Source organism: Salvelinus namaycush, chromosome 5 (genome assembly GCF_016432855.1).
Source record: "Salvelinus namaycush isolate Seneca chromosome 5, SaNama_1.0, whole genome shotgun sequence".
NCBI classification, from domain to species: domain Eukaryota; kingdom Metazoa; phylum Chordata; class Actinopteri; order Salmoniformes; family Salmonidae; genus Salvelinus; species Salvelinus namaycush.
In genome coordinates, this window is record NC_052311.1 from 50,191,567 (window position 1) to 50,215,619 (window position 24,053).

At 41.7% G+C, this 24,053-nt stretch overlaps 2 protein-coding genes across 2 annotated transcripts; both read right to left on the bottom strand.

Annotated features, from left to right (window-relative positions):
- LOC120048414 (toll-like receptor 2 type-2) lies at positions 1-9,187 on the bottom strand. The gene is made up of 4 exons (XM_038994369.1): positions 9,077-9,187; positions 3,295-4,296; positions 1,894-3,076; positions 1-1,699 (listed from the first exon to the last, which is right to left on the bottom strand). The coding sequence occupies exons 2-4, from the start codon at positions 4,287-4,289 to the stop codon at positions 1,211-1,213; spliced, it is 2,667 nt and encodes an 888-aa protein (XP_038850297.1). The 5' UTR covers positions 4,290-4,296; positions 9,077-9,187; the 3' UTR covers positions 1-1,210.
- Positions 9,188-15,205: 6,018 nt separating this feature from the next.
- Positions 15,206-23,445, bottom strand: LOC120047166 (semaphorin-7A-like). The gene is made up of 12 exons (XM_038992697.1): positions 23,344-23,445; positions 22,649-22,711; positions 22,130-22,225; positions 21,807-21,912; positions 21,045-21,152; positions 19,436-19,575; positions 18,901-19,085; positions 18,232-18,340; positions 17,769-17,970; positions 16,948-17,063; positions 16,655-16,800; positions 15,206-15,560 (listed from the first exon to the last, which is right to left on the bottom strand). The coding sequence occupies exons 1-12, from the start codon at positions 23,443-23,445 to the stop codon at positions 15,206-15,208; spliced, it is 1,728 nt and encodes a 575-aa protein (XP_038848625.1).
- Positions 23,446-24,053: the final 608 nt, after the last annotated feature.

The window sequence follows — 24,053 nt, forward strand, 5'->3', positions numbered from 1 at the left end:
GATTTTGCCTGTGCTTAGCCCCATCCGATTTATTTTTATCCTGAACAATTCACCAGTATTTGCCGATGTCAAGCATACCCATACCATGATACAGACACCACCGTGCTTGCAAATAAGGAGGCAGTTACTCAGTGATTTGTTGTGTTGGACTTTCCCCAAAGATAAGGCTTTGCATTTAGTCCAAAAACTGTATTCCTTTGCCGTGTTTCTTTTTCTTTCAGTATTACTTTAGTGCCTTGTTGCATACATATGCATGTTTTGGAAAAAATTATATTCTGTGTATTTGTATTATTCTTTATCTCTGTCATTTAGGTCATTATTGTGAAGTCACTACAATGTTGTTGATCCATCCTCCGTTTTCTCCCATCACAGCCATTGAACTCTGTAGCTGTTTTAAAATCAGCAATGTCCGCATGTTGACATCCCTAAGCAGTTTCCTTGTTATCCTGCAGCTCAGTTCAGAAGGACGACTGTTTCTTTGATGTGTCTGGGTTGTTTGATACATCCTCCACAGCATACTTATTAACTTGGCCATGCTTAAAGATATATTCAATGTCTGATTTGTTATTGTTACCCATCTACCAATCACTGCCCTTCTTTCAAAAAGATCCTTGGTCTTTGTAGTTGAATCTGTGCTTGAAATTCAATACTTGACTGAGGGACCTTACAGATGTGTGTGTGTGTGTGTGTATGCATGTATGTATGGGAGACAGAGGAAAGGGTAGTCCTTCAGAAATCACATCAACCCCTATTATTTCACACAGAATGAGTCCATATAACTTATTATGAGATTTGTTAAGCCGATTTTTACTTCTGAACTAAATGCAATGACCATATTTTAGTTATTTAATTTGTGTTCATTTGTAAACATTTGTAGAACTTTTTTTTCACTTTGACATTATGGAGTATTTTGTGTAGATCAATGACAATAAAATTACAATTAAATATATTTCAATCCCGCTTTGTATCGCAACAAAATGTAAAGAGTTCAAGGGGGAGTAAGCACTGTACATGTCAGAAGGGTGGGTGGCAGACGAATCATGTTATTCACTGTCATCATTATGAAACACTTGCTAATGCTACCAGCAGCTTGGAAAACACATTATCTGCCACAGCATGGCCAAGAAGTCACTCAAGCTCAGCACTTCAGAGAGAGATTGGTCTTGGGACACTTTACACATTAAAAGCTACATGCTTGGCTTATTTTGTCTCATGCCACGGCTACAGGGATCGGTCTTTGCCCATAAAACTCTGCACTTCTCGCTGAAAGATTTTTGATCTCCTGAGGAACTACTTTGTGGAGCTCTGCTTCTCTGTCTAAATTTGGCATAGCTATCGCTGGCTTCCCATCCTCTAGAGGAAGCTCTATCACAGGCACAGCGCCCACTGAGGATACACTGCTGCTCCTACCACTAAGAGCCTGCTCTCTAGTCACTGTGGGCTTGCCCAGGCAGCTCCTAAGTTGAGCCCAGAAGAAGGTCTGCTGCTTGGCTTGCTGGGGCCACTCTAGGTACGTTTTGGTGTTCAGCATCTTCTTGAGCTTACAATACTTGCTGGGCAGAGATTCAGGGTCGATGGGCTCTTTAACCACCAGAATAACATCGCTGAAGGTCTTGCCGATGGCTCTTTGCTGAGCAAAGTAGAGCTCGTAGTTGCACCAATCGCTGTTCACAAAGTGGTGTGACAACACAAATATGACCTGGATTTGGAAACAAAAAATTCAGAGGATAGGATGTATTCATTTAGGCAAATGTGCAGGAATCAGGATACAAACCTAAACAAAACATACATCTGACATTTTGTGTTGTTCAATTGACCTTTTATATTCAAAAGTCTGTTACTATTTATTTGTTAAAACACCTCTAACTTGTCTTGGTGGGTCCTCAACCTTACCTTTTCGCTGCTCTCCATATTTTCAATGATGTTGTCGATGATCCATTTTCCTGGCATGAAGTCTCTCTCATGGATACAGAGTCGGTAGGGGGGCTTGCTGTTCTCCAAGCAGGGCAACAACTGGTCCCTGACCCAGTCTGCATCTGGGTGGCTGTAGGAGATGAATGCATGGTAAGCATAGATCTGTGATTTTCCAGATGTTCCTTCCTGATGAGCCCTGTATTTGGCTCTGAGGATCTGATATGTGGCTTTGGTGTACCAGGGAACATTGAATATGTAGCATATAAGCATCAACACTAAAACCACAGCAGCAGTAGTAGCCACACAGATGATGATGACCAGTCTGATATCGCAGGCCACATGACCCGGGAAGAAATTTGCCACAGCGGTATTGAGCAGGGCCTCTGGATGGTAACACTTGTAGTTCTCTGGCCAGTCAGTGATGTTGACCTTCCCCTTGGAAATTGTGTCCTGGATGAAGGCGTGGAGGTCGCAGGTGCAGTGGAATGGGTTGTTCCCTGCTGTCAGTCGAGAAAGCTGGGGCATGTCCTGGAAGGAGCCCATGCTGATGAGCCCAAAGGAGTTCCCATCCAGAGCCAGTGACTGCAAGGAGCGACTTCTCCACCCAGAGGGGATGAACTTGATCTTGTTCCCATTGAGCAGGAGCTCCTTGAGGCTGATGGTTTGTTGGAAGTAGGCCATGTCCAGCTGGTCCAGGTCACAGTACGAGAGGTCCAGGAATTGTACTGTGGTGGGCAGACACTGGAGGGCACCACTTTCGAATCGGTTGTGGTGAGCGATCACATGGGTGATGTTCTGCATCCAGTTACAGTTGTGACTCTTCTCAGCAGAGCCCAGCATGTTGTGGCTAACATCCATGACCTTCAACTGTTTGAACTCCCTGGTCAGGGAGGCTAAGTCCTGAAGGCTGGTCAGTTGGTTGGTGCTGACATTGAAGGAACGAAGAGCCGGCATGTTGCCCCTGTAGTCACATCTCTGGTTGAAGAGGATGTTGTCCTGCAGGCGGTTGTTTGATATGTCCAAAACCTCCATGCCTTCCATATTAAGCCAGGCATCGCAAGGCACAGATTTGAAGTTGACATTCTGAATGGACAGCAGTCGGACTTTGTTGAACCATGTGAAGCGCCAGTCGAATCGCAAAATATCTGGATTGCTGATGTGCCTGAGGAGTAATGGAGAAAAAACATGTAAGCATGAAAAAAACGTGTGGTCAAGATGATAACATAATTGGTACTTTCACACTACATAGATATGGAGACAGATTTCAATTGATGAAAAAATACACTTGTGACTATGAACCTGTATTTGTTTTTGCATCTTCTGGGTAGAAATGTCTGCATAGTGCTTTTGTAATATAATAGTAGAATAAGATATGCTTACCACAGATTTAGTCTACTCAGAGCAAGGTCTTTGATACTGGAGCCCAAGCCATTATCCACAAAGTTGGGCGAGCGAGCAAAGTCAATGTATTGAAGTGTCAGACGTTTAAGGGGGGTGACCTGTAGATTAAACAGAGCCATCCTCATAAGCTTCTCATTGAATTTTCCACGGTGAAAGATGAGCGAATCTACTTTGATGTCTTGCAAGCCTCTGAAAATATCCTCATCTCCCAAGTAATACATGAACTCAAAGAGGTTCCTGAATTGGATGAGACTGAAAGTCTTGTTGGCCAAGTCTCGTAGAATCAAAGGTAGGAAATTCGGCTTCTGATCTATGGCCATGTCAAAACCCATTCTACCTGTCTGGATCACCTTCAGACTACCCGGTTCATAGTAACTGATATTTGATGAAGTTTTAATAGCAAAGTCCTGCAACTGAATGTTCCTCAATGCCTGGAAGTCCCCTTTCCTTAGACCCTTGACCAAGGGGCCGCCCATGGACAGGGCCTTGAGGTGGGTCAATCTGGAGAAAACGTCAGCTGACAATGTGGCCTGGGTGTAAAGGTTATTCGACATAAGGAGTTCCCTTAGATTAAAGAGGTCCCGCAAGGCGTTGGCAGGGATTTCCTCTAGGGAGTTGTTAAAGATGTTAAGATGCTCCAGGAGGGGGTTGTTGTGGAAGGCACGGTCCTCAATCACAGAGATGTTGTTGAACTGCAGCTCGAGGACACGAAGATGAGGTAGGCGAGAAAAGTAATTAACACGAATGGCATGAAGTTCATTGTAGGAGAGATCTATCCTTTCAAGCGTGGAAGGGAGGTGCTTCCATGGAACATGATCCAGTCGCTGACCAAGGCAGTTTGCAGAGCGACCAGAGTTGTAGACTTGACAGGGGCCTCTCTTATCATTCGAAGCAGGGGTTGGTGAGGCAAGGATCACAAGAAGTGGCGGACTAAACCACACAAAACCCAGTAGAATCATTGTGTGCGTGTACATTTTGGATCTGTAAAGGAATGTAAAAATCTGTCAAGATGAACAAATTACAAGATTGACAAGATTGTTAGCAAACATCTATTGCATTCTCTAGGTCTTTATCATTTGAAGTTTGACTATAGTCTCCTCTTTACGTCCTTCAATCCTCAATTGCAACTAGAGGAAATAGGGAGGGAGAAAATAGATTTCACTCTGATGTTACCCAGTATTTATGTGTCTGTGCCCAACTTTACCCACACATTTCTGTTTCAAAGCCAAGAGAAGGGATTTGTGAAATATCGCCATGACACTCTTATCTATGGATACATGTTTGGTTCTACAGCTGCACCATCGTGAGCATCCTGACTGGTTGCATCACTGCCTGGTATGGCAACTGCTCGGCCTCCGACAGCAAGGTACTACAGAGGGTAGTGTGAACGGCCCAGTACATCACTGGGGCCAAGTTTCCTGCTATCCAGGACCTCTATACCAAGCGGTGTCAGAGGAAGGCCCTAAAAATTGTCAAAGACTCCACCCACCCTAGTCATAGACTGTTTTCTCTGCTACCGCACAGCAAGCGTACCGGAGCGCCAAGTCTAGGTCCAAGAGGCTTCTAAACAGCTTCTACCCCCAAGCCATAAGACTCCTGAACATCTAGTCAAATGGCTACCCAGACTATTCACATTGCCCCCCCCCCCCCCCCCCCCCCCCCCTCCACACCACTGCCACTCTCTGTTGTCATCTATGCATAGTCACTTTAATTAACTCTACCTACATGTACATACTACCTCAACTAACCGGTGCCCCTGCACATTGACTCTGTACCGGCACCCCCCTGTATATATTGTTATTTTTTACTGCTCCTCTTTAATTACTTGTTACTTTTATCTCTTATTCTTATCCATATTTTTTTTAACTGCACTGTCGGTTAGGGGCTCGTAAGTAAGCATTTCACTGTAAGGTCTACCACCTGTTGTATTCGGTGCATGTGACAAATAAAATGTGATTTGATTTGATGTTTACATCCATGTTTACCATCACTGTCTTGATTATTACAGGTTGAATAGTAACATACTTGCAGTGAAGAATGGTCCAACAGTTAGGCTTTAGTGTAGAAGTCAGCAAAGTATTGATAATATAGGCAAAAAGCAACCAGATGAAGAATACCAACAACCAATCATTTCCTGCCCATTATGTATAGTTCTTGCTTTGTGGGCAATAAAATGAGGAAATGCCAATTGAACGTGAGATTTCTCAACATGTTAGTTCTGGCATGCACACCACCTGATCTATTGACTTAGTTCAGAAGTGAAATGCTCAAATTTCCATAGCAAAACTAAAAAAGGATATATGCAATTCTAGGGGGCTATTTCCAGGACCCAGATTTAAACCTATTGATGGGCTAAAATGCATGCTCAATGGAGAACCTTTAAAGTATATTTAAAGATACATCTTTTAAAAACATTTAACTGTGCCTGTTAGTGGAGGTGATGCTGTTATCTGTTCAAGACCAGCTGATGTGTTGGTATGCCTTACACAAGGGAGTGAACTGCTTCATCCTCCTTGACTGAGATGAAAATCCTCTTGCAGACTAATTCTCATGACTGAATGTTTCTACTAACCCTCATAAGACACAGTACTCTGCTCATGGCTGTTAGGTACAATCCCCCAAGTTCTCATAATCCTTTCCTTCATTTATACTACAAACCAACGGTAACTCACTGTTTTGGCATTACCTTCACGTGGGCAATATATCATGTTTTGTTACCATGTAGAACAAACAGTTTTAGTAAAATTGTATCCAGTGAGGGAGTAAACATTTATGTAATGAATAAATATTGACTGGCTTCAGAATTATTGCTTCATTATATTTACACCTGACTTATCGGCCAACACTTTCTTCACCAATATTTAAGAAAATAACTGATTGTCGTGGATGACATATTCTGACATCTCATCAAAGTGAACCAGTGAACCCTTTGACTGTTGTTCTATAGGCCAATGGTTCCCAAACTGTGGGGCGCAAACTAAGTCCGGCTTTAAACTTACTATTGAAAGTTGTAATAGTAGAATGCACAAGGTGCAATTTCAAAATTGGGTAGTGCATCATCACTTCCGCTTTTCATATTAGTCATAGCATACCTTAGAGAGCTATTTATAACTTGTCAGAAATGTCCAGATCAGCTAGCTCATGTCAGCTAATGTTTTTTATGTCGTTTTTTTAGCCCATAAATATTGTTGTAATTTTTGTCACTCAAATATCAGATGAATACACATTAGACATGGCAAAATGTATAGAATTGCAAGTAAATTAGCTTTAAAACTGCAAAATGTTATTTGCACCCCATGACAAAATGTGTAGAATTGCAGGAAATGAGCTTTAAACCTGCAAAATTCTATTCACCAACAAGAGGGCTGTGAACAGTTTGTGTCATGAACAGTGCTTGTGCCCATAGAAATAGACGTGGCGTGGGATGTTCCCCAATGCTGGAAGAGGGGCCCCGAGTGAAAAAGTTTGGGAACCCCTGCTATGGCCTACAGTAAGTTTGGTATTCTATCAATGTTTTATGATATTTTGAATAATTCCAACTGATGAAACATAAAACAAAAACATTTTATTTTCAGAAGCCGTTGCTTTTCTCAATAAAGATTCTGGATTTTTATTTTATTTTATCTGTGGCATATTGTATTTTCTGATAACAAAATGTCTAAGGTATTCAATTAGCCTCCACTTTGTTTACTGTATACATTGGATAGCATATACTTAGGCTATGGAATACTTCCTGGAGACCAGCAATTGCGACTAACCCTTTCAAACATCAGGTCAGAGTTCTGCTCTCAATATAGAGGTAAATATTTAGGTAATGAATGCCTTCTTTCTGCTGGAGGGGTCAATTTATGATGTTTATAATTCATTGGGCAGTCTGTTAGACTGTCTTCATCTTTATCTTGGCCTCTTTTTCTGAGGGGCATCGCCGTCACTGACATTCATATCTGGCAGGGTTCCTTGACTCGTAAATATTTCCTTACTATGTGGGGTTGTTTTGTAATTTAACATAGAGGAAATATGCCCTTCTATGTTTCTATGGGTGTAAAAAAAAAAACATAGCTTTATTTCACAATGATACCTACATATATCATATATATATCATATATCAGTTCTCTAGCCAACACTGATAGCTATTCCTACAAATTTATGAAAAAAAGATAAACCATGTCATTAATATTGATTCAGTAAAATGCCTTACATGAATATAACCCCATCACAAAATAATAACCCAGCATAATGACCAAAATAAAGCATAGGCCAATCATGAAATGGTTCAATGTAAGTATTTACTAATCTTATTGTTATTGTACCAGGAACTCAGGAAAGGTCTTCCTCCTTTAAAAACTGCTTAGATTAACACTAGACCTTGCAGAGTGATTAAATCAATACAAGCCAACTATAACTGAGTGATTGATTAATGTCCCAGGGACCAATGTCAGACCGCATGGTAACTCATAAATATGACGCAAAGAGTGGCTGATGAGAAGGGGAGGATTTTTTACTGGAAAGTAGGAGGAGCTTCCTTCTAAAGCCGGTCTCTATTTACTTAATGTTACTACTTACCACCAGGTCAGAGCAGTCAACCCTGAGCTATGTGCCTCTAACCTACATGTTTAGAGTATTAATAGGCTACATGAACTCTTAGTTAGCCTGGTTAGCCATTAACTCACTGGTTGTGTGCTTCTGAATGTCTAATACTGGGATCAGATGACTTGCCTGCCCAAATATGTGTGATTTACACTACAAATACAAAACTTAACTTTTGATAGGCTAATTATTATCTACAAATGAGTGACATACAGTACCAGTCAAAAGTTTGGACACACCTACTCATTCCAGGGTTTTTCTTAATTTTTTTACAATTTTCTACAATGTAGAATAATAGTGAAGACATCAAAACTATGAAATAACACATATGGAATCATGTAGTTACCAAAAAAGTGTTAAAACAAATCAAAATATATTTAATATTTGAGATTCTTCAAAGTAGCCACCCTTTGTGTTGATGACAGCTTTGCACATTGCTCCCAGGTAATGACTTGCCCCAAACTATTCTGTCATGGTACTGTCTGTTGTCTGATTGCCTGACACGCATACTGTTAAGTTATGACTTTGACTTGAGCTATAGTTTTTAGAATTATATTTCATATTTTTTCATACAGGTTAGTCTCATTGACAGAATCTGTTTTTTCAAGAGAACTGGTCAAAGGTCTTCAATATAAAGTTGTACCCTGACACATTAACATTAAATACATATGTGATAAAATGTCTCAATTGCACAGACTGCACGAAACCATGGCACTCACGTGAGTCCTTCAGTTAGTTAGCACAATATTAATGGAGTCAAACGCACCCTCATCCACCTGGCAGATCACTGTTCCTGAACTTGAGGGAAACATTTGACAGAGCAAAGCTCATGATGGTGACTCCTTCTATAATCGCAGTGTGGTTCTATAATTGTCTTATACAGCCTGTCTAGACATGCTTACTTTAACTTGTTTGATTTCTCAGTCACTTAAACAGTTCAAATTTGCATATCTAGATTTTTTTCCCTTGATGCCAAACTGTTTGGTATTTGTGAAAACATCCCTTAGCGCAAAAATAGTTATTGCTAAAATATTTGAGGTAATGTGAATCTCCAAAATATCTAAATTTGTGAAAATGGCTGGTGCTATCACCATCTCCCTACTGTGAATATCTTCATACTGTTAAAATGATCAACATTTTACATAAAGTAGTCAGACAAACTCTCAGAACTCACCTTAAGATGAAATATTAGTGAACCAATTCAGCCCTTCAGTTACTTGTTTTCAACAACACATTAACATGTGTTGTCAGTGACTGGTCATGAAGGAAGAAGACTAGCCCTTTAAGTCTTATTTTCCACATTGCTCTGTTTGTAAGCGCTCAGGAATGTGGAATGTGGGGGATAAAGCCATTCCCTTTCCTGCAGGCAGTGCTTGACTTGTTCAGGAGCCTACTGGAGCTGAGTACCGGCACCTCAAATGTTCTACCGCACCTCATAGAATATTAGCTCAAAAGTATTGCAGAGCTCCTGCACCTAAATATAAGAGGAACCTGCACCCAAAATGAGTACCGGCACCTATTTCCGTCCAAGTCAAGCACTACTGCCAGGGTTTGCAACCTTTAATTGCATTCATTGTCTTTTGAGGTGACTGTGGGGAAAATAAGATATGGGGCCATCTTGTGCAATAGTACATTGAAATAGTTTTGTCTCTGTTATTATTCCACCCTGGGTATTCTAACACATTGGAGAAAATGCTAAGTCAGATCCTTCAAAGTTCATAGTTAAAACCTCTCTGGCAATTACATTGATTTAGTGAGACGTGTCATTAGATATACTTGTATTGTGGTTGTCTTTGCACAGAGGAAAGCTTGAACCTTATAAAATGGATGATTAATACACTGTTATGTTTGTATGTAGCAGGTGTTTTGCTTTTGTTTCGTGTGGCTATCTCTGGCAGTCGATAAGTAAGCCTGTCTGTAATTGAATAAGATTAGTTGTTTCTCTTCTTCATTCCAAATAGGAAACTAACTTCATGGGAAAAGGATAGAAACGATCTTAATATAAAAAGAGAGGGGGATGGGGGTTTGTCGTGGGTTGTATTTTGGGAGAAATAAATATGTTCTTCATTATGGTTGCCTCAGTTTGTTGGTGGGTGTTAAAAAGTGAATGACAGCCCATAACAAATGCAAGCTGTCTTGTAAGATCTTGTTATTAATCATAAGTGATCCATCACCATGTCAAGCCAAGTATCCTTTGGGGGGAAAAGCAGGAAGTGATGGATAGAAAATGAGCTTACGGTGAGTTGGCAAAAATAAATAGTCTCTTTTGTGTTTAGCAATATCACTTCCCTGACAAGGGAGTATGTCCTAGAATAGGCATTCACCAGTATAAATAGGGTTCAACACCAGTATAAATATGGTTCACCTGTCTGTTTCATGGTTTAAGTGATATTTTTATTTTATTTTACTAATATGAAGATCACATGTGGAGCATTGACACTGAACTGTCATACAATTCTACACCAGTAGATGGTGCAACATTTAACATAATTTACTCAATGTAGAATTCAACCATTTTGTAGTTCTCCAGCATGAATTTAACACAATCTGCTACAATTTAAAGTAACCCAACTTTCCACTGTGCCGGAAACCGTGCCATGCTCATTGCTCATGTATTATACCATTAAGTATGAATATACATGTTGTGAAAATATACATATTTGGGCTACCCTGAATAAATAAAAGTTAATAAAAAAGGAAATACTGTAGTTGATTACTTTATTGATTTTCACTGTACATTTTCAGTAAAGGGAAACATATGGAGTTACAGATTTGTTACATGGATATGTATTAACACTTCATATAGACAGACATCTGTCCTTTAAAAAAAATATGGTTATGGTAATAAAATGTACTAAGACACAGAATGCAATCAACACTGTCCAAAGCACCAGAGAAAGGATTTAAAGACAATACGATTCACTTCACTCTATTTCTCTGCTGGCATTATTTATCGAACGGGTAAATTGAACACAACAAACCGGTTTAAATCTTTCTAGGATAATGATAATCACCTGCATGCGATATATCCACTGTTTATGTCCACGTCATAGCAGGGACTCCTGGCTATGAAGGTGGTCATTAAATAAAGTGCTCCAGAGAAACAAAACTCCCATATCACTGCTGCCCTTTTGAAATCCATGAAAGGCCAAATACAATCAACTCTGCACAGGCATGATTCATTGACCGTTTTTAACAATACCCAGTGACACTAGGCCATCTGTCTTGGTAAAATAGCTTGTATTTCTCTGCAGTTAGCGATACAGGTTCAGTTGCCTAATTAGTGTTGGCTAGCGTATGAGAGGCTTCTGTTCACTGTTTCCAGAGACACACCAGCTTCATGCTCAAAATACAATGAAACAGATAAGCAACAGTAAATACTAGAGTAAAGGGAATGAGATTGAAGTGGGTGATTGGTAAACAAGAGGTGTGTGTGTGTGTGTGCGTGTACCAATATGCCTGTGTGTATTTGTGACATATATAAGAATGTGTGTGAGTTTGAGAAAGCGATTTGGGAAACCAATTACTCAAAGTGCTAAGTGAGTGAGAAGCGGCAGGCGGCGGATGAGGCGGCTCAACACAGCTTATGTTTGGCACAGTCAATATCCCGCATCAGTGCAATGCAGCAAGCAGATCCTCCTGAGACCTCGAGACAACAAACGTACAGCCACCCCCAGAGAGAAAGATGGAACCTGCAGAACTATGGCTAAAACTGTTCTAAGAACAGCATTATGTAGCCTGTTTTCTACCAATATTTTCAGGCGACAGTGGTTTTTTGCCATTTCAAAATTTGCCACAAAGCTCAGTGGCACAGTTCAAAACACAGTAGTGGTTGTAAGATGGTGCTTCAGCACTGAGATACTACAATCAATAAATGGGAACAATAGACTTGCATTTTGTTGCAACTACATTCATATTACTATGTTACATTCAACATTTGCTCTGAGTAAACCACTCCCTCCCAGCAAACATTCTCTGCCTCCAACATACTATTGTTATTTGAGGTCAGGTGCTAAAATAAAAAACATCTATTGTTTAAAGAGGAATTTTGTTCCATATCTTCCAAATATGTAAATCATTCATTTCAGTCTTTCTCCCCAGAGTATGGTGGCTGCTCAAAGTGTTCTACTTCACAAAAGGAGCCTATCAAATTATGTAAAGCGTTTGTCACAGCATACAGATACAAGTATGAAAATAACCCCTTTGAGAATTATGCATTGGATTTTCCCATTGAGAATAGGTTAGTTAAAGCAGTCAAAGAGTAACATCATTGTATAACCACAGTATTACGGAAGCCCAGAGAGGACATATGAATTTTAAAAAAGTTCCCTCGTTATGTCGAGATCAAGACATATTTATCTCATAACAAAAGTTGTTTTGTCGAGATCACAAGATAATCAAAAGTACCACGCATCATCCATTCATTTCTTCAGATGCACGATAACCACTTCATCAAGGAGCCCTGTGGCTGAGTTGATTGCAAAATTAGGCATTTAAGCCCTGAACGATGCCTGACACATTTACAGTGGGTGAGCTGCATTCCTGACAGGCTGATCAGATTACATTTCAGCTTCAGAGGCATTTAAGCCCTGAACGATGCCTGACACATTTACAATGGGTGAGCTGCATTCCTGACAGGCTGATCAGATTACATTTCAGTTTCAGAGGCTGATAAATCAGGATGCTGCCTTGTAGGCTGTTTCATAGGTAAGGCTCCTTGCAGGCAGATTAGCTGTCAGCGCTGTATATACAATCCAAAGTGGGTGAGCTCTATTTCTGGCAAGTTGATCCAATTCAATAGAAGCCTCAGAGGCTGATAAATCAGCCTTGTAGGCTGTTTCATATGTAAGGCTCCTTGCAGACAGCCATCTGCAGGCAGCATCTGTCGCTGTTATTGAATCAAATCAGCCTGCCAGGAATCGAGCACACCCAGTCTTGATCATATACATAATGCTGCTAATCTGCCTGCAAGATTATTACCTATGAAACACCCTACAAGGTGGAATCTGAGATATAGCTAGCTAATAAGCTAGCTAGCTAGCTAATAAGACTACCTAGCTAACACACTCACAAGACTAGCCAAGTTAGCTGCATTGTTGCTTGCATGCAATTGGCATACAGCCTGGGAGACAAGCCAGCCTTTCAGGCATCGTTCAGGGCTCAAATGCCCCATTTGCCCCTCTTAGATGCCCCAAGAGATCTTTTTTATTATTTTTTTAACCCCCTTATTGGTATCCAATTGTTAGTAGTTACTGTCTTGTCTCATCACTACAACTCCCGTACAGGCTTGGGAGAGACAAAGGTCAAGACACAACCCAACCAAGCCGCACTGCTTCTTAACACAACCCGGAAGCCAGCCGCACCAATGTGTCGCAGGAAACACCGTACACCTAGCGACCTGGTCAGCGTGCACTGCGCCCAGCCCACCACAGGAGTCACTAGTGTGCAATGAGACAAGGATATCCCTACCGGCCAAACCCTCCCTAACCCAGACGACGCTAGCAGTCAAAGAGTAACATCATTGTATAACCACAGTATTACAAAAGCCCAATTGTGCGTCGCCCCATGGACCTCCCGGTCGGCTGCAACAGAGCCTGGGCTCAAAGCCAGAGTGTCTGGTGCCAGCGATGCAGTGCCTTAGACCACTGTGCCACCCGGGAAGCCCTTAGGTCTTTTATTTTTAACCTTTATTTAACTAGGCAAGTCAGTTAAGAACACATTCTTATTACAATGACAGAGGGTTAAACTGCCTTGTTCAGGGGCAGAACAACAGATTTTTATTTTGTCAGCTCAGGGATTCAATCTAGCAACCTTTCGGTTACTGGCCCAACACTCTAACCACTAGCTACCTGCCACTCTTAGCTCAAGGTAAAGGACATTTAGCTTGCTAACATTCTACTTTATAAACTGACAATGAGCGACATGTTAGCATGAAATGTACCATCCCTTAGTGTAGCAATCAATAAAAACATATGTGCTGATCCACCATGGGCTCTACCGCCTCAGCCATCCTGTCAATCTATCATCAATGCGTCTACTCCTATTTATAGAGTTCATCTCGTGATGTCGACAAAACAACTTTTGTTATGTCGTGATCATGAGATAAATAAGTTGTTATCTCGACATGACAAGGATTTCTTTATTGTCCTCTTTGGACTTCCGTACAGTAAAAAACCTTGAACCATCAAGAATAACTTTCATATACATAGGCAGCAATGGTGGAAATCAGCATTTGTGGAGCAATAAAATACTTAACACACAGTACTCATATAATCACAATCTTTTCCTCATATAGCAAACTACAAAATGCAACTAACACTACATGTCATCTACTCAATTCTAATTTGGCCTCACCTGCCACTGAATGATGTTTACTGTACTTATGTTTGTTGAAAATGAAGTAGCATAATATGAATGTCTGATACTATCCAATAAAATGATGCAAAAACTGCCTTTACTGCAGAGGACTTGCCGAGACACAGTGATGTTCGAGGATGAGCTCATGCTCTTCTACCTACTTCCTGTCAAAAAGATGACACTTCCTCCCAGCATCAAAGTAAGGCTTGGCCACCTCATTCACAGTTTCAAGTCAACATAATTGATCAGTTTTACTTCCACTGCAAATTGTGCTTAGGGGGTATGTCCCAGAATTGTTAAGGCATTTTTTTTTACTCAATACCAGACATTTTCTAAATACTAGCCTATACTTATGACATTCAACAGGATGTTTGGATGTTAGAGCAGTATTCAAGCTTCAAATATTCACAAAGTAGCACAATCAAGTTTCAAAATAAGTTGAGAAACCATAAAGAGAAATTGGCCTGGTATTGTATTTAACCCAACTCATGAGATGTCATCTCTTGGGTGGAACAGGCAAGGTTCGCAAAGCACATCTTGTGGTTTGAATCTGTATTTAAAATTCAGAATAAGACATGATAATATAGTTTGTCTTTCCATAAAACCCATATTGATGTTAATGTATTAAGTTTAAATGTTATGTATTATTAAGTTTGTTTTAGGTATTTTTTTGTTTAAACAGTACAGTATTGGTTAGTATGGTAAGCCCATATATAATTAAAAAATAAATGGCTTTGTTTATTTTCAGGCATTTCCTGAACAATGTAAATTAAATAAAAAAACACTTTTTTTCTGAAAACAGTCTCTGTGGGCAACACTGATCGCATTACCCGACCATTAATATCAATGCTCTGCGAACCTAACCTGGGTATGGTGGCCCCTCCTCTCTTGTCTGTCAGAGAGAGGGCCTTAGAGGCTAAGGGGTTAGCTTTAGCATTTGCAATGGTTACAGGAGCCAGAGGGTGGCTGAGGCAAGCAGGAGGCATGGCCCCAGGGTAGAGGCCAAGGAGGCAGGCAGAGGCCCACTGTTGATCACCAGCCTGTAGGAGACCACCTCCACCTTGTAGCCGTTCTCCGTGGCCATGCAGCGGAACACCCCCTGCTTAAGGGGCAGGTCAGGGGTGGGTTCCAGCACACAGGAGTCTCCAATGATGAAGCAGGGGTAGTGCTTGATACAGTTGTCCTTCTCCCAGCGGTAGGTGGCGTGAAAGGAGCGCACGGGGCAGGGGAGGTTAACGGGGCCGTCCGAGTCAATCACCACCTGTTTGGGGTTTGTCCTATGGGTCTTCGGTGCTGTGGGGGTTCAGAGGGCACAGCCTGGTTAACATTGATCTCACCCAAATGAAATACTTACTTATGGGCTCCCTAGACTAGAGAATAGGTTATGGTTTCATACCTATGGATTGTTTACGTATATACGGTAACAATCATAGGTGAGTTCAAAATGGGAATGGCAGGACAGGATTGGCAGGACTGCTTCATTATGTGAGAAATGTGTGGGTAAGAGGCCACCCTCATATTTGTGAAAAAATATACAGGTTATTGTAAATTATAACTTTGCTCTCAGTTAGTAGGACAATTGTGACTCAAAGCCCAGTAAACCTAAAACCCGACTAACGTGTACAAACGGACACAGAGATGCATCTATTTTATTCTGTGGTCTGATACTTACTCTCTCTGGAAAATATCAGCTAAAATAACAGATTCAAATATAATATCTTTATATATGATATTGCATCACCTTTCATCCTCATTCAATGTTCCAGGAATGGAAGAAAGGGAAACAGTCAACGGATATGCATGACAGCTGCACCGAGACTGCAACCAACAGAAGTCATGGAAAAAAGAGACTGCTAACTAAGACAGTACATATCTCATAATTTGTTTGGATTATTAGAGGTTAATATGGCTGAAGCTATTGGGCTTTGAAGTGAGGGCAAACTTTGATATTAAACCGCCCAATGGGTTTGAGCCTCCGCTCAATTATATGATATCATCTTCTGAGTTAGCCTCTGGTAAAAAAGTTCCTTATTTCAGTTAATAAAGATACAGAGAGTCAGAGAGGAGGTGGAGTGGCACTCACCAGCAGCTTCACCACAGATAGAGGCATTGGAATGGTCCAGACTCTGAGTGAGTGCCCTATGGTATGAAACAAATTATTGAAGGAACATCAAATTAGCATGTACCATTTTGAACAATCAACCATTTTATGTAAATGAAACAATTATCATAAAACCTAGAATAGTGGTTGGAACCTCGACACTCTTCTGTAAGAAATTATATGTTATGGCTGGTATTGATTGTTATTTTTTTGTTTTCCATAGGTATCTAAACTGTGTTCCAGGAGTGACATCATCACATCTCATACCCAGTGCTGATGTTGTATCCAGCTGGGATGGGTGTGCACCTCCTCCTGGCTGCGTCCCAACCACAATAGGGATCCCGAGACAGAATGCACTCCCGGCAACTGTCTCCATAGCGACCGCAGTCAGCCAATAGTATGCGCTGGACCTCCATTGCCGTGCCCACATAAAGGTGGCCCTGGGGGAGAAGGCAGGAAGACATACAGTGGTTATCACTAGAAGTGCATTGTTTAAATGGATTGGACTGCAGCTACGTCATAAACAAATTCTTCTACGGATATTAGTGTGAGCTGCTAAGGAGTGTTCGCTGATGGTCTCACAGTACCTTCTTAGAGTCGATGGCCATGCTTAGAACAGGACCCTCGTTGTGGAAGAGGGAGTACTGGGATATGATAAAGGCCTCCTCGATAGTGTGCAGAACCTTGAGCACTTTCCCCTGTTCTATCACCAGAAAGAGAGAGAGAACATTATCAGAGGAGAGAGACACCATTGTCGAGACCTGTTCTTTTTTATGTATCCCGGGAAACCCAGTGACTATTTCTGATTAAATATGGCCGCAGGCTTATAATAGCACATGCTGCCTTTTTCCTCTACTGGTCAATTCATCAGTGGGTGACTTACGGAGAGGAGCAGGCCTGTCCTACAGCTTGTCCTCTCTTATCTCCTCCCCACATTGAGAGGCTATTACTTCCCACAGAAGACTATCTGCTCCAGTTTGTTATTAGGCCACCTCAGAGACCCATGGCTTTGTTCACAGCTCTATCACTACTTTCCCTGTGGTAGCGACTGACTTCTTTATCAGAGCATGTCGATTAGGCTGTAGCTACTTTGTTTTTAAATTCAGTCAATTTATCTGGGATTCATGCCAAAAATGCACTCTTATAATAAGTCCCAACTCATGCCTGCATTGAGAAAACAACTTTTTTATTTACTTTGTCAAGGAGACTACGTCTTCTAAAAGATCACTTTTAAATAGGTTACACCAAACGCCTGTACATGAGATACAGCTTGACAGCAAACACACACACACACACACACACACACACACACACACACACACACACACACACACACACACACACACACACACACACACACACACACACACACACGCACACACACACACACACGCACACACACACACACCTGTTCCCAGGTACAGCACACTATAGTGCTCGTCGTTTACTGCAAGCACAATGGCAGCGACAGTGTGTGTGAAGTGATCGTCGGTGGGCAGGTTCAGCGGAGCACCCCCGACCGGACGAATCACGTCCTCAATCTCCGGGTGGTCCCTGATCACCACTAGGGTCTTAGGGTTGTGGGCTGCCGTGGAGTTCTTGAAGGCACACTGGGACAGGAAGTGATGTAATGAAAGTGATGTAATCAGGAAGGGAGACAGACTTAGGCTGTGGCTTTGCCTTGAACAATAATTTCACAACCAGTGTCTGTCATCTGTTCCAAAATAGAAACACAAGTCTTCCACTTTCCCAAAATTGACGGACTCACATGCATGAGCTTATGCAATTGGCCTTTGCAAAATGACTTTGATTGGCACTACAAAATGTTAATTTAAAGAAAGTTAATTTAACTGATTCAGTGGGTGTCTTACTGTGCCAGGGCGATGTCCAATCAGAGGACTGCTGTAACCCTTCAGTTTGGATGTGGCGAAGGCCTGGTCAATGTCCTCGATGGAGTAAGCACATATCACTGTTGTGTCCCTGGTCAACCAAACAATACAACACTTAAAAGCCTTCCTTCCTTCTTCTTACTTTATTCAAACTTAATGTGAATCGGAATGTCATTAGCAACTCAATCACAGACTGATAGCTGAGTAGAATCATATTACTATGACTCTCTAAAAGGACTTAGAAGATTTAAGGCTACTCAAATATGCTAATAAAAGCACTCAAGCTCAAAAGTAATTGGCCGCCTCCACAGAGCAGAGCCCACTTCTGATTCAGAGGGGTTGGGTTAAATGCGGAAGACACATTTCAGTTGAGTGCATTCAGTTGTACAACTGACTAGGTATCCCCGTGTCCCTTTCTCTTTCAAATACAATCAAGTATTTTCCTCACTGAAACGTTTTGCTGCTCGCAAGTTTTCATTGCTGTACATGCCTATCCAGCTCCTGTACCCCATTTGGATGTGCTGTGCATAATTCCTCCTTTCCTCTGATTATGTTGTTTGTGCAGCTCATTCCTCTCCTGCATTTTAAGCATGACACAGTCTTAAGCTGCCATATGGGTTGGAGGGTGTTGAAGGTGTAAGGTCTACTCACCAGGCGTTGGCAAACAGGCCGTAAATGACCCCGGTCCTCTTCTCGTGGGCCACGTCAGACAGCACAAAAGCCTGTCTGATGTTGTTGTACTGCTGGGGGGTGCTACCCGCACCACACATCACCCTGGCCTTCAGGAAGGTAGTCCACGAGTCCGCCAACAGGTTCTTTATGCCCCCCTCGTCCACCTGGAGACGGACACACAGTATACAACAGTACACCATAACATTAAAGCTGGAATCCTTAGCGGTGAAACTGCCAGGTTCGTTCGCGATATTACAGCAACAAAGATGTTACTTCAAACAAACCCAGTTTTTTCCCCCCTCTGACATCATTGCACGGGCGATAGAACATCAGAGTATGTGCTACGTTTTCTTTTCACCACGAGGCTGGATGCTCATCTCTTCTGTTTAAAATAACTAAACAATAACAAATGTGCATGGGGTGACCAGTGGTGCTGTTTCTCCTTTCGCGGAGCTCAGCTTTAATACGCAATAGCGTTGCAATACAGCTGATATAGTGATGTTGTTGTGGTTACCATGCAGATTCGGCCAATGCGCGACCTGTAGGGCTCCTCGTCCACCATGGCCGTCTTGTTGATCTCACTGAAGAAGAAGTAGATCTCCTCCTTGTGTTTCTGAGAGGCTGGCATTACTGCTGCTCCACCAAACTGGGGGCCTGCAGCAGGAGAGAGAAAGGACTTCCACCAGTGCTTGAAGTGGACTGAAATAAGTGCCGGTACTCATTTCTGGTGCCGTTACTCTTTATATTTAGGTGCTGGTACTCATCACTATTTAACAGGCACTATTTTATTAGCGCTAATACTCAATCAGGTAGTAAAACATTTGAAGCCAGTGAGCACCAGGCCAACTCAGTCACTGGTGTCGTGGCTGAATCAGAATTAGTTAGGTAACATAGATAAGATGTTATTTTCATCATATGCTTGTGAGATACTTGTCATTAGAATGGTTCCCTTTGGACTATAGGGTTGGCAGTTGCATCTTCCCTTTAATCAGCTAGGGCTTAGTCACTTGGGGCCCAGAGAGGGGAGAGGTCAGGCTTGTCTTCATATGTCAATGTATCTGTTAAACCATGTGGTGCTATGTAAAATATCAGAAGGGGAGGAGGACAGAATGGAACATTGTCTTCTTATGGGAATGTGTCTGTAACTATTCCTAAACCATGTGAAGGGATGGCGTTATTAATGGGGAACCAGTTAGTAATCTCATACAATGTCTGTACGCCAGTCACTCCCTACTGTTCTCATTGAGGGAAGGAGTATGGCAGTGTCTGGAACCATTGTATGTCCCCTCTGAGGTTGCCCTTATCTTCACCTAGTATATGACCTAAGAGGCTCACTGTCTTCAGTGAGTTTGTCCAGGTTTGGGTGTATTTGAGATGGGAGTATCTGGAATTGACAATTGATATATGCCATAGGATGAGGTAATGTTTTGGTACCAAGCACGAGATTGAAATCTCGTCTTAGGAGACCAAACTGAACGATAATTTATAGATAATGCTATCTAGCTATGGGATACTCCTCTTTCAAGTAAAAGGTTCTTTGTAAATTGAGAGGGGTGTATCTTGGCTATAAATGATACTAAGAATTGTTTTGTGGGGACTCTCAGAGAATTCATTTATAGACACTGAATTGATCTGAGAGTCAAAAAGGGCTATGTTGAAGCTCATATATTATTAAAGATGGACTTTATAATATAACTCTGACTTGTGTGTGGTTGGCTCTCTCATTATTGAGTAATACAGGAAATTACCACGACACTGGTTGTAACTATCTGGGCCCATTTCAAACTAATGCATTTCATTCTAGCAGGGCCATCTAGTGTGTACAGAGATAAAGGTGTATTTAAAAAATGTATTTTGATAAAAGTGTTTGCTTGGAAGTTTTATAGGCTAATAAAGACGTCCAGTACATAATACAGGGAGTTAAAACCTTGTATGACTATCACAACTGTGAACTTAACTTATGATCTTTAAAATGGAAGAATTCATAGGGATTACGTTTCTGCATGCAGCATGTTACAAGATATTAGATAATATAGACTTGCTATTTCCATGCTCATCCACTCCAGTGCCTCATGCAGCTCTCCTACACCAATATAGTCCCATGTTGCCCTCATCCCACTCACTCTGCAGCCACTTGGTCTCAGTCTTCAGAAGCTTCTGAGTGCCGTAGGTCCGGCGGATAGAGCCAGGGTGACGCCCTACTGCTGACAGAGCAGAGTATAGATTCCCATCTGAGAGCGAGAGAGGGGGGGGTAAAGATAAAGAGAGAGATAAAGAGGAGAGAGGGAGAGAGAGAGAAACAGAAGTTAGAGGGAGAGATAAAAAATAAATCTACAGAAGACAGCTGACTGCGCCAACATCCTCCCATAACCGTATTACAATTACCCCACTTGGGGCACTGTCTCCATAGCAATAAGGGAGGTAATTTGGATCATGACATTAATGGTTCAATGAGAACTGAACGTTATCAGAACACTGCCCCACTCTAGCAAATGGCTCATTGGTTCATCACTACAGTCCAGCCTGGTCTGCGCTATCACAGAAACTGCTATACAAAGTAACCTTGCCATGATTCCGATAATACTGTGAGTTACAGCTTCGCTACATGTCGTGAACAATCTGTAGTACTATTGCACCATTTTAAACAGATCTCCTATCCCATACCAAAGTCAATGTTGAGGATCTGATTAGTCTGTATACTTATGAACATAATGGCTGGATGGAGCTCTCCACCAAAATGCTGATACTTATCCTATCCTTTCAGATCCACAGAGAGGAGTTAACAAGGATGTAGAAATAGGGGTGAGGGATGGGTTTGGTATTGTGCCAATAGCAGAGTTTCTATGGATGTTTGGCTGGAGTGTCTGTCTGTCCTCTCATCGTACCTGCGGACAGACTGACGGACCTCTGGGAGGGGTAGGGAGGGGAGATGTCAGAGGCTGGTGCCATCTGTCCATTGGTGGGGGCGTCAGTCAGCACAGTGTCATTTACCTATATAGAGGAAATTACATCACAACCTCACAAGCCATATCCTGAATGCTCTTACCTCCTTGTATACAGTACAAATAGAGATATAAGTTAAAGTTTTTTATTGAACACTATTACCAACTTTTATAAAAGTGATACAGGAGTTAAGTAAGATGAAAGTGTGAACACTAAACACATGTTGAAGACAATAGCTATTCTATTCATCATCATGTCATCTTACCAGCAGCCAGCATTTGGGGGTTCCTGCATTTGTCCCGCATACCACAAAAGTGTCATTGACTTTCTGAATGACTGTGATGAAATTGTCACACTCCAACTGTAGCAGAAAGAGAGGGGGATGAGAGAGAGAGAGAGAGAGAATATTGGAACTGATCCATTTTCCCTAATTTGGCAGATAGCGCAAGAATGAGCTCTGCAGTACTGAGGGAATGCATTGTCTGCATAACTTCATATGCATTGCATCACTTATTCATTAAGTACAGTGGCAGGACTTTTATCTCAAGAGAAACTTCCAGATGGAATTTGTGCCTGAATACCAAATACAGCATTGTACCCGCTTTCCCCTGTCCCAACCTTTAACCTTTGGGACAGTTTCTACTGGTGTTGATATCATGTTGATATTATGTCTCTGTTTCATTCATATTCTTACAGTAGCAACAAACTTTCCTCACTGTAATGATGGTGATAATGATGACGAAGATTGATGATGAGGATGATGATGATAGTGGGGACCACCTACCTTTGGTGGGTCTGATTTGGCGATGCAAGCTGCCTTTGCGTTTTCATCGGTTACCACAGGGATCTGTAATAATATAAGATACATTCCAGTATGTCATACAATTTATCCATAACTTGTATGCAAATTAGGCCTTTTCAAATACTCAATTAACTGCAATCAAATTCAGTGCTGATTGAAAATGACAAAAGTCTGGTCCTGTGCCATAAACTAACAAAGGGAGGATTACTTTACTGTCTCTAATATTTGATCAACTAAGCGTAACTATAGGGCACACACAATCAGAATCAGAGAGAACGGAGAGAGACTGACACCGAGCAAAATCAGAGAAGAAGGACCAAGCCAAACCTAAGTGAATTTTCTTTGTTATGTTAATTTTCTGTCTTAGTAAAGTTGTTTTTGTGGACTAAAACCTCCCTGTCTCTGTGTCAATCTCTGCACGCTCAACCCAACACCCCACGGTTTACCACAGTATGTTGACCTCATAAGCCCACACTATATAATCACTTCTTTCCGATTGGACAGAGATGAGATCTGCTCTATAAATGTATGCATGAACCATCTCGTGCTACGGAGGCTGTTGAACTAGGTCGACAGCTGCTGCCTCCTCTTTAAGCCAGTCTCCTGTGCCTGCATTGGGTTACTGTGTCACCACCACCGAGTATCTCTGTTCATCTCTATGGTTACCAGCAACTCACCTTCAGGTCGTGGACCCCCCTGTCAGTGAACGTCAGCACGTAGATCACTGTCTGGCCCCCCACGTACAGCACATTGGTGCCCTCTTGGTGGTACACTGACATGTAGTTCTCCGGTTTCGAGAAGTGGTACCTGGCCGGCTCTGTGGGCCATATCAAAGTAGATTAGGAGAAGGTGTTGTTACAGTGTCGTTATATGATATACCAGTAGATCAGTGTTGTTGGGGGTTTCAAGTTGAGTCAATTGAACATGTAATTGCCCATCATTTTCAGTTCATTAATTTGATTTAACAAGAATGTATTAATTGAGCTCTGTGGTGTGGTCATGTAACTTCTAAAATAAAATTCAAAAAGCCGCCAGTCTACCTTTTGGCCCAAGTCATTTTAGTTTTACATGATATGAGGCTAAAGCTGTACAGATCAGAGAGAGAGTCTGTACTGAAATTGAATTGGTTGCCATGGTTAAGGTCAATTTACCCTCGGGACTCCTATTCCTACAGGCAAATGCAAATCCGACACTAGTGTGTCTACCAATTCAGTGACTGACGTTCTCGACGCTTCATGAAAGTAGACCACAAGTTCCTCAATTGGCCGACAAAAGAGCGGCAAATGGTGCTGTCCAAGGTGTTGACCTAGGCTTCAGTCATTTAAACCTCCTCTATATAGGTGAGAGGAATGTAATGCTTCATCGATTTAATCTTTCTGTTTTGACA

What these genes read in the sequence shown, in the direction of transcription:
- LOC120048414 (XM_038994369.1), bottom strand. Translation starts at nt 4,289, where the DNA reads ATGTACACGCACACAATGATTCTACTGGGTTTTGTGTGGTTTAGTCCG. An exon ending in CTGAGTAGACTAAATCTGTG is followed by an intron (nt 3,077 to 3,294) that starts GTAAGCATATCT and finishes ATTACTCCTCAG; the next exon opens with GCACATCAGCAATCCAGATA. An exon ending in ATATGGAGAGCAGCGAAAAG is followed by an intron (nt 1,700 to 1,893) that starts GTAAGGTTGAGG and finishes TTCCAAATCCAG; the next exon opens with GTCATATTTGTGTTGTCACA.
- LOC120047166 (XM_038992697.1), bottom strand. Translation starts at nt 23,445, where the DNA reads ATGTCAGTGTACCACCAAGAGGGCACCAATGTGCTGTACGTGGGGGGC. An exon ending in TGTGCTGTACCTGGGAACAG is followed by an intron (nt 17,064 to 17,768) that starts GTGTGTGTGTGT and finishes TTCTGGTGATAG; the next exon opens with AACAGGGGAAAGTGCTCAAG. An exon ending in AGGAGGAGGTGCACACCCAT is followed by an intron (nt 15,561 to 16,654) that starts CCCAGCTGGATA and finishes TGCCCTCTGAAC; the next exon opens with CCCCACAGCACCGAAGACCC.